Genomic DNA, 12521 nt, shown 5'->3' on the forward strand with positions numbered 1-12521 from the left:
GGATATGACAATTTGGTGGAGGATGAAAGAAGAAGATGAACAAAGTTGACTTCCAAAGTGTTCATGAAGGCCTATCTAGGTTCCCAAACCTAAGGCCCATGGCCAGGATGTTTTTAAGGTCTCTTACTCTATTATTAGCAAAACTTCCAACCATGTTTTATAATAAAGACTCCCGTGTTCAGGAGAGCCTCCAGGGTGGCAGCCTGCCTTGCTGTCCTGAGGGCCTCTGCTGCCAGCGCCAGCCCGTGACCTGGTGGGCATGGGGGTGGGCACATTCTACCCCCAGAATTTTAAACTTAAAATCCTTCCTCACGGTGTGATTCCATTCGCCTGCGCCCCTCCCGGCCACACCGAGTGCAGAAGGCAATGGTACAGCTTCAGTGGCACGACGGGACGGTGAGGAATGTCCACGTGGACCTGCCCTTCCTCTATGAGTACCAGGTCGGCCCTGGGCCCGTCAGTCAGAGCATGGCGTGCATGTGGGTGGGGGGGGGGGAGCAGGGAGGGGAGTGAGGCACCAAGTGATGTGGAGACACCAGGCCAGTGACCGAATTCTCTCCTGTAACCGAGACTGTGCTCCACCCACAGGGCACTTTGGGAGCTTTTCCCACCCCTTCCATCCCAGGCAGAGACCTGGATGCTCAGACAAAAGCTTCTAATAAAAAATAAAAAAGTAAAGCTTCTAATCCTTTGACAAATCTACCTCCTCCCAATATGAGGCAATGAGAGACTTCTCCTCACGGTCTCATGGCAGCTTGTCCATGATTAGTGGGATGTTTATACCCATGGCCGTGGCACACTGTTCCCGGAAGCCGGCTGGGACACCCCTCCTCTCAGACCCTTTAATCGGCCACGCTCTGTGCAGTCGCTCATCCCGTGTGGCCTGTGGGTTTGCAGAAACAGCTCAGCAGAGCCATGCGGACGTATGAGAGGCGGATTGAGTGGCTCTCACTGGCCAGCAGGAGGATCTGGGGCACCGTCTGCGAAAAAAGGTACTTTCCCCTGAGTCGTGTTCCTGTCCGTCATGGGTTTGGTGTGTGACGGAGCACATTCCCAGCTCATGGATTCCCTGTTGGAAGCCGACGGCAAACCACTCAGCAGAACCCCTGGGGGAAGTCGCCACCAACTTCAGCAATGTCCTCACTGGGTAACTCAGGTTCTTTCCATTAAGAGGCAACAGAAACGAGTGCAGATGGGCTGAAACAAACTAGTGGAGTCTGGTGAAGGTGACGCAAAACTCCAAAGCAGATTTGCTGGCTGCCTTCATGGCTCGATCCAGAGACCCGTGTATGTCAGAGTCTCTCTCCATCTCTCATCTCTCCTCCGATGGCTTTGTCTTCAGGCGGCAGGCAGCTTTCCCCTCCGGTTTTAGCTTCCCAGAACTTGGGGCAGGGGCCGTCCATGAGCTCTGCACCCTGGCCAGGGGGGCGTGATGTCCTGCTTCCCACATGCCCACTCTCAAAGCTTGGGGCAGGGTCAGCTCTACCCAAAGCAAATGGAATGATAGAGGCAGAGGGCTGTCAAGGAACACCAGGATGCTGTGGCCACAAGAGGTAATGAACGCTGAGTAGGGAGAAACAGTGGGTACCCATTATAGCCATATTTGATATGTCACCTTTACAAAATAACACACTTTGTAATAATACTATACATCTCTTCTATCCTTTAATTCTTAACCCTATGAGGGGTCGTCCTGTAAACGCTGTAGTTTATAGTAAGCATGCCAAGGATCAGAGGGGTTCTGTGACTTGCCTAAGGTCACACAGGAAGTGGGCTTGAACCAAGGTCGTCTGATTCTAAATCGAGTGGGTTTTCTTTTGTTGTCTACAGGTGTCTCAAAATGAGAACGGAGGGAGGAGATGGGAATGTAAGATTTGAAACAGTGAAAGGAAAAAACTGAATGGGGCTAAAGATCTTAAAACAGAGAAAGGAAACACAAAAGACACAAACATTTCCCCAGAGGCCCAGATCTCGTAATCCCACATCCTACTTGCTGACTGTGCTTGTTTTTCCTTCAAAGACCCCGACCTATAATCATATTGAATGCTAGTGCTTTAAACAAGGAGGGATATGAAACTCATTGCGTGCAGCCTCCGGCCCTCGGCCATCTCCACCAGGAGACTTTTCCGCGGTAGGACCTCCTGAGAGAGAGGTTCCAGCACCTAAATCTGCTGGAAACCCACCTCTGTTGACCTCAACCCGGAGAAAACTTGGCCAGCTGTGCATCTGGCGTGTGAAGTTCCCCGGAAAACACTTTAAAGAGTAAAACGGAACAAAAAGAACACTATCCGAGAGATTCGGTTCTCCTGGAGCTTGTGTTTCTGTGCAGGCTGGTTGTACTGCTCGACCTCTCCGCGGCCAGTTCCACGTACATTATTCATATCCAGCACTCCCTGCGGCTCCTGCTGGAGGAGCAGCTGTCCAACAAGGATGCCTTCAACGTCATCGCGTAAGCTCCCGTCCTGGGGGAGGCCGTGTGCTTGGCCTGGCCGCTGGGCTGGGGCTCCTGGCAGGGAGCGGCTCGCAGGGAGCGGCTCCGCAGATGTTCTGAGCATCCTGCATCCTGGGACGGCCGTCTGTTTATCTGCCTCGAATGATCGTGTTTGGGGCATTGAATAATTAAATAGTTGCAGAACAGTCCCACTGGGGAGCAGGTAATGAGCAGCCCCAAAACACACTGCTCGATCAGCCAGGAAAAAGCAACTCCGCCCATTGCCCCACTGGGCTTCAAACTGAGAAGCAGGAGAGAGAAAAAGGAGGGCCCCAGGCATGCCCTAACTTGGGTTTGGCAAGGCACAATAGTTCATTTAGGGTTTCAATTCTAAATGTTAACTTTGTGTGTAGCTATATAGAATTAAATTATATAGGTATAAATATGTAAAACTATGTATATTTAAATTATGTAAAATATAATACACATTTAAATTATATGTTTAAAGATAAATAATTTAATATATACATTTGAAATATAAATAGAATTAAGTATTATATATTTATATATTTCAATTATACATGGCTATATATAATTTAAATATACACATAGTTTTATACATATTTTTAATTGCGTACCATTTTAACTAATTGGAGGAGAGAGAGCAAAGGGGCCACTGAGCTATACATTTACACCTTCACATCTAACAGGGACTGTTCTGAGCCTATTAAGTCAGTAGTTAATATTACATATTATTCTGTATCAGAGCCTAATCTTTTCATAATAAATTCCAAGAAAAAATGCTTAGAGAGACATTTTAGGCAATGTTTTCATTCATTTATCCATCCAACCGTTCGTTCCGCCAGCTTTTACTAAAAGTCCAGGCGCAGAAGTTCAAACACAAAACCTCCCTCGGGCCGCGTGGCCTCGAGGGAGACAGGCTGAGCAAGGCTCTGAAGAGACTGGCTGTGCGGCTGGAGTCCAGGTGGGGGTCAGTGTGCACCACAGAGAAGGCGCCTTTCCTTTGATGAAGGGAGGAGTCCTCTTCTTTTTTTTTTTTTAATATATTTTATTGATTTTTTTACAGAGAGGAAGGGAGAGGGATAGAGAGTTAGAAACATCGATGAGAGAAAAACATCGATCAGCTGCCTCCTGCACACCCGCTACTGGGGATGTGCCCGCAACCAAGGAACATGCCCTTGACCGGAATCGAACCTGGGACCTTTCAGTCCGAAGGCCGACGCTCTACCCGCTGAGCCAAACCGGCCAGGGCAGGAGTCCTCTTCTCAAGGATTTAAATTCTGCCTCACAGAAAAGGTGAAATGATACGTATGAGAAACAGACAGACTGTGGTGCAGATAGCGGGGACATGTGTTGTGAGCGTGAGTCAGTGCCAGGGAAGTTTAAAAAGGGAGAAAGGACTCCCTTCCCGGGGACGGGGGCCGTACACACACACACACACACACACACACACACACACACACATCTCCACGACACGGAGGGAGTGCGGCCTGGGCGCTCCTGGCTCTGCCCTCACCGTGACCGTCCGAGCAGGTCATGACAGCCAGGTCTCGGCCGGCCCAGGCTGGTGACACCCCAACATTTTGGGGGTGGAATCAGGATTTTGGTCTCCTTAGGGCCTGGGAGCCCAAAGAGCTGGGACCCAGAGTGGACCAGTCTCCTGCCTGAGAACGAGCCCTTTCCTTCCCTCAGGTTTGGGAGCACCGTCGAAAGCTGGAGGCCCGAGATGGTGTCCATGAGCCACGACAACTTACAAAGCGCCTGGCAGTAGGTGGCGGGCAGAGGCTCACCTGCCAGGCCTCGGGCAGCCTGGGTGGCTGCTCTCTCCATCCCCGCTCCACTGAGGGGCAGTCCCTGCCTCTGTTCTGGCCTCACCCCGGCCTCGCTCAGCAGGGCTCTCCTGCCTCCCAGGTGGGCCCTGACCCTGCAGTGTCGCGGCAGCAGGAATGTCCTCAGCGCCCTGCGCAAGGCGGTGGAAGTGGACTTCAAGGACAAAGACAGACAACAGTCGCAGGGCATCTACCTCTTCACAGGGGGCATCCCCGACCAGGACATGGTAGGTGCTCCAGTCCCGGGCACCCCCATCCTCATGACCCCACAGCGTCCCCGGGTGGACGCTGGCCGCTCCTCTCAGCGCAGCTTTCCAACCTGGACTTCGTGTGCAGGAGACTCGCCTGGGGTGGTGTGGGGATGCAGAACCTGGCCCCGGAGGCCTGGCTGGGGGCCTGAGAGTCTGCATTTCTAATGAGCTCCCAGGCTGTCCCAGGCTCTCAGGCCCAGCTCCCGCCATACCCTCGCCAGATAGAGAAGCTGTGACCCAGCTCAGTCGTCTTCACCCTCGGCACCCAGTGCTCACCAGGCACTCAGTAGGCCCTCGAGGAAGATGACCAGGCAGAACTGATCTGGGGCCAGCAGGTTTAAGGACTCCCACCCTCTCCCCCCAGCCCACGCTCAGCGCCTACATGGCTGAGGCCTGCGGGGGCTGCGACCTCCAGCTGAACGTGTGTCTTTTCTACGTGGGGGAGCCGCCGATGGACACCACCCCACCTGCCTGCTACGCCAGCCGCACCGACACGGCCGCTGCCTACCGCGAGGTCACCCGGGCTGCTGGTGGCCGTTTCCACTGGTTTGGAGACACAGGTGCGTGAGTGTTGGCTGGTTCCTCCATCTGTTTCCGGGAACCTCAGTACCAGCACCGCTCCCTGTGCCAGAGATGTACTCCAGAAAGGCAACGTGTGAAAACCCCATTCAAAAACGGGAAGCTGCTGCTCATAGCACGCGTTCGCTGCAAACGGAAGGTGGGATGGCGGCACGACAGTGCGAATGTACTTAACGCTGCTGACCGTACACTCAAACATTGTTAGAATGGAACATTTGTGTAACATGTTTTACCGTAATTTTTTAAGTCAAAAAGAAAAGTAAAACTATGTTCAAATACGTTAGAATGTTAGAGCTGGAAGGGGCACTGGAGGTCCCTTAGTTTAGTATTTCCCACAGGGGAGTGTTCACAACAGGTGGGTGAAAGGCAGTTGCTCACGAACTCATTGTGATAGCTGGAGGGGGTCAGACGACCCCACCCCAAAACATGCCTCAAGGCATCAGAATTGTGAGCTGACGCCAAAAAAGCTCTCTCCCTTCCCCCACACAGTCTACAAGTAGGACACAGGCCAACTTCACACTCTGTCTCCTTAGTCACGGTGCTCTAGTTCTTCTCAAACTAGTCAGCAATACTTACTACAGACATTAGCCACTTAAGTAATCCCAGGGTGGGTGATTTTACTCACTGGAGTATACCAGCACCCTTGCTCCTATCTGCTCTTCCTGTGGGTGCAAGCTCTTGCCTGGGTGCTGGGTCCCATGGCCATCCCCACTGGTGGTAATCTCGCTGTAACTGCCACTGGACTGTCGGGGTGGGGACTGGTCAGCTCAGCCCATAAGACCCCACCCTGCCGCTCCAGCTCAGGTCACCTCCATGGGCCCCTGCTGCACAGGCACAGATCTGGCCGGGACCGGTACTCCTCCCCCATAAATTCTTTGTTTCCAGGCATTTATGAAAGTGACGACATCAATGCCATCGTGTCTGAGATGGAAAAGGCTCTCAACTACTCGCAAAAGGTATGCTTTGGGGTGGGGAAGTGAAGTGCCACGAACCAGGTGCTTAAAACAGCAGGCATGCATTCTTTCAGTTTCAGCGGCTGGAAGTCTGACATCAAGGTGTCAGGAGGACCATTGAAAGGAATTGTAGAGATAAAATAGGCAGGTTTAAGGAGTCCTGAGAATAAAGAGGGTCCATGGTGGAGGAATGCATAGGTGAGGGCTTGGAGCCTCCAAAAGGCATCCATTCACAGCGGATAAAAGTCACAAAGTGGGGAAGAGGGAAACACTTTCGCAGAAGATAGAGAAATGTGGACAGATGGCAGAAAGAGGGGAACATTTTCACAGGAGATAGAGGAATGTTACAAGGTAAGGGGAGATGGGGAGGGGGGCACCACGCGGGTTTTGGACTTTGAGTTTGATATTCTGCAAAAGGGTGGCCAATCAAAAAAGCACGGGGTCATAAAATGGGGAAGGGGTCCAATTAGAAGGGAGCATGAAGAGACAAAGAACTACAGTATTTATAAACATCAGCAAGAGGGGCTTTGGGGGTTACCCCCTTGGGACCCCCTCCCTACGTGAGAGTCTGAATTTGCTTCCAATAAATTCCACCCTTTTACTAACAAGTACCTTTAGTCTGTGAAATGTATTCTTCAAACTTAGTGAGATAAGAACCCGCAGGGGGAGATCCACCCCACACACCGCGTGCCTCCCGTGTTCCCTCTGGAGACTGGGTAGGGTCCGTCAGTGCAGCTGGTGTTAAAGAAAACATATTGCACTGGATGCTGGTTACGATGTCAAGGAAGACTTTATGCGAGACTCTTGCAATAAGGGGGTGCGATCGGACTCAGCTCCGAAGACAGCTGGAGTTTATGGCCAATGGCAGGGTGACGGGTCACGAATGGGAAATTACTAAGGGAAACGTGTTTAGCTTTCGAGAATAGGGGGATTCTTGCTAAATGGACTCAGCAGGATTCCTGCTGAAGGCTGGTCAAGGACTGAGACATCAGGGTGGGGGGTGAGGGACTTGATCAGTGGTGGGGGATTCTAACTAAACTGACTTGGCAAGATTCTTTACTAAAACTGGGTTTAGCAGGACCAAGTTGAAGCCTCGTTGAGAAAAGGGCTCAGAGGGGCTGGACTAAAGTTTGGGCAAGGAGGGCGTCCTGGTGGCTGGCAGTCCTTGGCTCACGCAGCACGCGCTCTCTGTCTCCGTCTTCACATGCTGTCCTCCCTCTTTGTGTCTGTCCCTTCTCCTCTTGGAGTGGCACCAGTCATATCAGAGTGAGGCCACCCTGCCCCAGTATGACTCATTAACTCACACCTTAATGAATCTACAAAGACCCTATTCCCGGGTAAGGTCACAGTCACAGGTACCCAGGGTTCAGACTTCAGCCTATCTTTTGGGTGACATGAACTCAGCCCACCACAGCTTCCCCCTCATGTCCTGATCCACTGACCCCCAAGGCTTCAGATGAAACATGAGGGTTTCCTATAGGCATCGATTTTAGGTCTGTGAGCTGTACTTTCTGGCCTTCTTTGCGTTCCTTGAACACATCGAGCTAATTCCTAAACTCGGGGCCTTTGCACCTGCTATGTGCTCTGTCTGTCATTCCCTCCCAGATCGTCCATGGCTTGTCCTTGTTAATCAAGACTCACTAAAATGTAACTTCCTCAGAGAAGGGAGTTGAGCCGTTCGAGGTGAGATTAGAGAGGTAGAAAGGGGCCAGATCTTGTCAGAAGCAATGAGAATGGAAATAAGGGAAGACCCATGAGAAGAGTTGGGGAAGGATTGACCAGAGGTGTGGCTGATTGTACGGGGTGAAGGAGAGAAAGAAATCCCAGAGTAACTCCCAGGTTCCCCACTGGGGGTCATGGGTGACAGTGGTGCCCATTGACCAGGAGACAGAGAACAGGCCCTCCGGAGGGAGTGTGGTAGGTGCGGGGAGGGTGGGCCTGGGACAAAGGTGAGTTCAGGGAGCCTGCTGGGGCCTGTGGATGACAGGTGGAGGTATGGCTCAGACCGGTGGGGAAGATCAGGGCCGGGGCAGGGCAGCCCTGCGGAGGGACAGAGAGAGCTCAGGTGGCCATAGTCAGGCGGTGGAGGGGACTCAGACTGACTCACACTTTACTCACTGCCATTCAGAGCAGCACCCGCTGAGCCACCCTCACGTCCCCTTCCTCCCTGTCCAGTGCGTGGGCTCCCCGGGTGAGCCTCCCGGAAGTGGCCTCTCTTTGTTTGTTTGTTTTAAATCCTTCTCCTCTGGCCCCTCGTCTGATAAACTCATTCACAGGACATGCATGGGTGATGCTGGTTTGATGCACACTCCCAGGGTGTTATTTACATTCCGGTGGCGTTTCCTGAGCTTTGGTTGAGAAGAATTACTGGAGAACCTTTCAGGCAGTTGTGGGTGACGGAATCAACTATGACACATTATTCTGCCAGCTGGGGAGTTAGCCCCCGGCATCTTGCGGGCCGACCGGCATTTGTGGATGCTGGGCCCACATATGGAAAGAGCAGTGGCTTCGGAGCCACACCCACCTGGGTGTGAATGGAAGGCCCTCTATATACCAGCAGTGTGGCCTTGGGCTTTAGTTTCCTCATCTGTAAAATGGGGATAAGATAGCACTTGCCTGACCTTTGAGACACCCAGATTGTAACTGGCCCTGTGCCCGGTGCATCCCACACCCTCCGTACATGGTACTTGTTATTCATGGATTTGGTCCACGGTGTCTGTGCCCCTGTTCTAGGGACAGAAAGAGGAATCCAAGGATCCTAGCAGATGCAGTCTCACGCGCCCACGTGTGTGTGTGTGTGTGTGTGTGTGTGTGTGTGTGTGTGTGTGCGCGTCCTGCTGGGGCTCACGGCACTGGGTGCTGCTAACCGCCCCATCCTGTCTCAGTGTGCCCTCCTAGTGTCCTCCCTGAAGAACCAGTCCAGAAAAGACCTGGAGAGGGCAGCCCTCTTGAAAGAAAAGCCAAAGATGCTCAAGCAAAGAAGCCAGCCTAAGAGACTCTATCCTTCCGAGCCCACAGCCCCCTCGGCGGCCAGAATGGTTTGACTCCCCCCCTAATAACACACAGGATGTTATTTCTGCGTGTCTCCGGGTCTTTCCTAGATCTCGCAGTGCCCTGGGCCAGGGGCTGGGGCAGGGTCCTCAGGAGCGTGTCCTGTGGGTGCCTCCAGTCCTGGCCTCTGGGGGACCTGCTTCTCAGCTCGGCACCTCTGGCCACCTCCCCACCCCCACCTGTGGCTCTGCCTGGCTCTCCCAGGCTTGACCCCGATCTGGGTCCTAAGGGCCCCCTGAGATTGGAACCCACCTGACTGAAAGGCAGGAGGGCTCATCCCAGAGGGACTCAGGGGCACGGAACGAGGCTGTCGGGTATCCAACGGGCTCTTGCTGCAGCTGCCCGGGGCCTGGCAGGAGCCCGAGGGTGGCCTGGCTGCTTATCTGCAGTCGCAGCCTGTCAGCTCTGTCCTGCATGAAACACCCGCCTCGGCACCAGAGGGGCCTGGAGAGGTCTGGCTGGGGAGACCCAGACTCAGTGCTCAGGAGCGGAGGGGCCGAGGACTCCAGCTCCCGGCCTCGGGCCGAACTTCTTCAGCATCGCTGCCTCACTCCGTCTCAGGCCGGTTCTGCGAGAGGCTGTCACCAGGTTTCAGGAACCTCCCAAGTTCTGAGGCGAAGCCCTGTCATTCCAGGATCTGCCTCTCGGGCCTTCAGCACTGCTGAGCTGGCTCCCTGCGGGGGCCTCTAACGGGGGCCTCTAACGGCGGCCTCCCGAGCCCAGGGCCGGCCTGGAGTCAGCTCATCCCCAGGTCCCAGCTGGTCCAGGGCCCTGCTGACCTCACGGTCACCACGTTCTGGTTGTGTCCAGTAATGAAGGGCCCCTCCCTTAGAACAGGTGCCCGGAAGGGCACAGCTACCGAGTGGCCGCCTATGGGGCTGGAGGCCCAGAAGCGCCGGCCCAGGAGGAAGAGGAGTAGGTGACGCCAAGAAAGTTCTGGCAAGTCCACACGCATGTACTGTTTCACCTCAAAAGCCAGAGTCCCCTCTGAATCTGCAGCAGGAGATGAGGCCAAACTGTCTGAGAACCTGGTCCCTTAGGCCCCGCCCTGCGAAGATTCCTAACGGGCAGATGGAGGCTGGGGTGACGGGTGCACCTGCCACAGAAAATAGGCGGCTGACGGGAAAGACCACCTGTTTTCTAGAGCATCAGAGTTGGCCCTGCCAGAGAGAGCAGCCCCCCCGCGAAAGCTGTGACGTGGCGTCCGCTCAGTGGCAAGGCGGGCATCCCACCAGGTGAGGCCCGGGTCGGCTGGGGCACAGGCTGTGGTGAGGCGTGTGAGTACCGATAGGCACCACGGTGATCAGCGATCGGGAGTCTTGACCCTGCGCCGGCCCTTCTGCTAGGACGCCCACTTGAGCTTGTAGCAGTGCAGGTAGCCGGTCAGCTCCCCATTTTACCGGTGAAGAAAGTCAGGGTGGAGAAGCATGGCTGGTGCCCGCTGGTGGCGACAGGCACGGGTGTTTTTATGAAAGGACTCAGCTCCTAAGAGCAGGTGCCTCACATCCAACATCAAAGGCGTGGCCCAGTGGCTCCGAGCAGGGTCCTGGGGCCCGCGGACCAGAGTGGAGGCTGCTCTCCTTCCTGGCGCTGGGAGCTGGGGGCAGAGAGCACTCACTCCAGCCTCAGGCCTTCTGTCCTCCAGCTGCAGCCCCGTCAGCCAAGGAGGAGCCTGGAGCCGGGAGGAGGAAGACCCACACGAGGGAAGCAGAGGCCGGAAGTAGCGAGGGTGAGTCGGAGGATGCGGAGCCGGAGCTGGGAAAGCCCTGGCCTGTGGGAACTGAGCGGTCACCGCAGGGCAGCAGAGCCCTGGACCAGGCCTCTCCTCACACTAGGTCCCCAGGCCAGGGGGACAGACATGCAGTCTTGACATGGCAAGAGAGTGAGGAGGGTCAATACTGGAGGTCCCCCGAGGCCCCGGGTCCCAGGTCCCAAGGTCCGGGTGCTGCACGAGGGACAGTGCCTCCGCCCTGGGCTCGGGGAGGGTGTGGAGATGGGGCCCCAGCCAGCCTGACTGCTGCCAATGGGCACAGATTCCAGGAACCAATCCCTGGGGTGCGGAGAAGAGAGTCCAGCAGGTTTGCAGGGACCTTACAGCCTCCCTTTCTACCTCTCAGCAAACTGCACCTAAGGACTTGATTGGCAGAGAAACTGACATGAAAAGAGAGCGATGGGGAAGGGGAGGGAAGAGAGGTGCACAAGGTAACCTCACTGTTCCTCGCAGACTCGGTGTACAGAAAGCACCCTCAGGGAAGGGGCGCAAGGAGGACTGGCTCTTCTCTGGAGTTGCCCAGAAAGGACGCAATCTGCTCAAGCCACGAGGTTAGTAAGTTGTCTGCACCAGCGCATGTCCGATAGGCAATACTTCCTTCTAGCAGCCGTGCCCAGAGGATGGGCATTCCGGGAAGTGAGGACAGCCCTGCTTAGAGTGACTGCTAAGGGTGACATAGACCTGGTTCGAGACCCGAGTGCGCCACCTCCTAGCTGGGAGACCTCGGACAAGTCCTTTAACCACATTTCATCTCAAGGTCCTCATTTGCAAAATGAAGACAATTGTATCTATCAAACAGGATCCATGACTAATTGGAGTATATTTTGTGTAAAGTTCTTAGTGGTACCAGATCCTTTGGGTTGCAAACAACAGAAATCCTCCTCCTCGTTTGTCCAGAAGGGGGAACACCTTTCTTCCTCTGCCGTTCCGGGAGTCAGCTTGGTCCTCACGGGCCCGTCCTGGAGGCTGCGCTGGCTGCTGGAGCCTGCCTGTCCTTGTAGCCCTGGTTGTAACGAGGACACTGGAATTATCTCAGTTGGATTCTAGTATGGACTTTAGACCAATCAGGGTTGCTACCCAAATCTTATGGGGAAGGTTGAAAAGATGTGGGGACAGCAATGTCCACCAGCGTAATGTTAACGTAAAAACAGTCAACGCTGTGAAGAATTTGTGTGAGTTTATTTCAGCCAAACTGACGACAATTGCCAGGAAGCAAAATCTCAACCGATTGGGATAATGCTCCAGAGAATGGCGGTTTTTCATCTATTTTTATACATTACAATCAAAGGAGAAGATGTGAGTGGGTGACATGAAAGCCATTGGTGATAGATTAGGGAGGTGGGAGGAAGCAAAGGCGGGGGGACCTCTGGGGCTGGATAAAAAGTAGAATGAGAGGCACATGCTTCTTTTACTCAGGTGGTGCAGGATCCCTAACAGTCAGCAATTAACCTGATAACAATAGCAGTGAAGGAATTTATGGTCTCTGTCCTGGCACCAAGGGCATTTGGTTGTGCCCTGAGGTGGTCCAGAAAAAAGGTTACAAGTTACCCTGACATTTCACAGGGATGTTATCGTAGATGCAAAAGGACCATAGGCTCAGTTAAGGTAAAGAGTGACCTTGTCAGGGAAGATACC

At 54.0% G+C, this 12521-nt stretch overlaps 1 protein-coding gene across 1 annotated transcript in view; it reads left to right on the forward strand.

Moving 5' to 3' along the window:
• VWA3A (von Willebrand factor A domain containing 3A) overlaps positions 1-12521 on the forward strand; it is a 65054-nt gene that overhangs the window by 42922 nt on the left and 9611 nt on the right. Inside the window, exons 11-21 of the mRNA XM_023764833.1 lie at positions 361-441; positions 898-992; positions 2330-2449; positions 4145-4219; positions 4364-4508; positions 4897-5092; positions 5997-6067; positions 8950-9102; positions 10260-10350; positions 10761-10844; positions 11340-11441. Coding sequence (XP_023620601.1) covers positions 361-441; positions 898-992; positions 2330-2449; positions 4145-4219; positions 4364-4508; positions 4897-5092; positions 5997-6067; positions 8950-9102; positions 10260-10350; positions 10761-10844; positions 11340-11441 — 1213 coding nt within the window. The remainder of the gene's footprint in view (positions 1-360; positions 442-897; positions 993-2329; positions 2450-4144; positions 4220-4363; positions 4509-4896; positions 5093-5996; positions 6068-8949; positions 9103-10259; positions 10351-10760; positions 10845-11339; positions 11442-12521) is intronic.

The sequence above is a fragment of the Myotis lucifugus genome, unplaced genomic scaffold (assembly GCF_000147115.1).
Source record: "Myotis lucifugus unplaced genomic scaffold, Myoluc2.0 scaffold_352, whole genome shotgun sequence".
NCBI lineage: Eukaryota > Metazoa > Chordata > Mammalia > Chiroptera > Vespertilionidae > Myotis > Myotis lucifugus.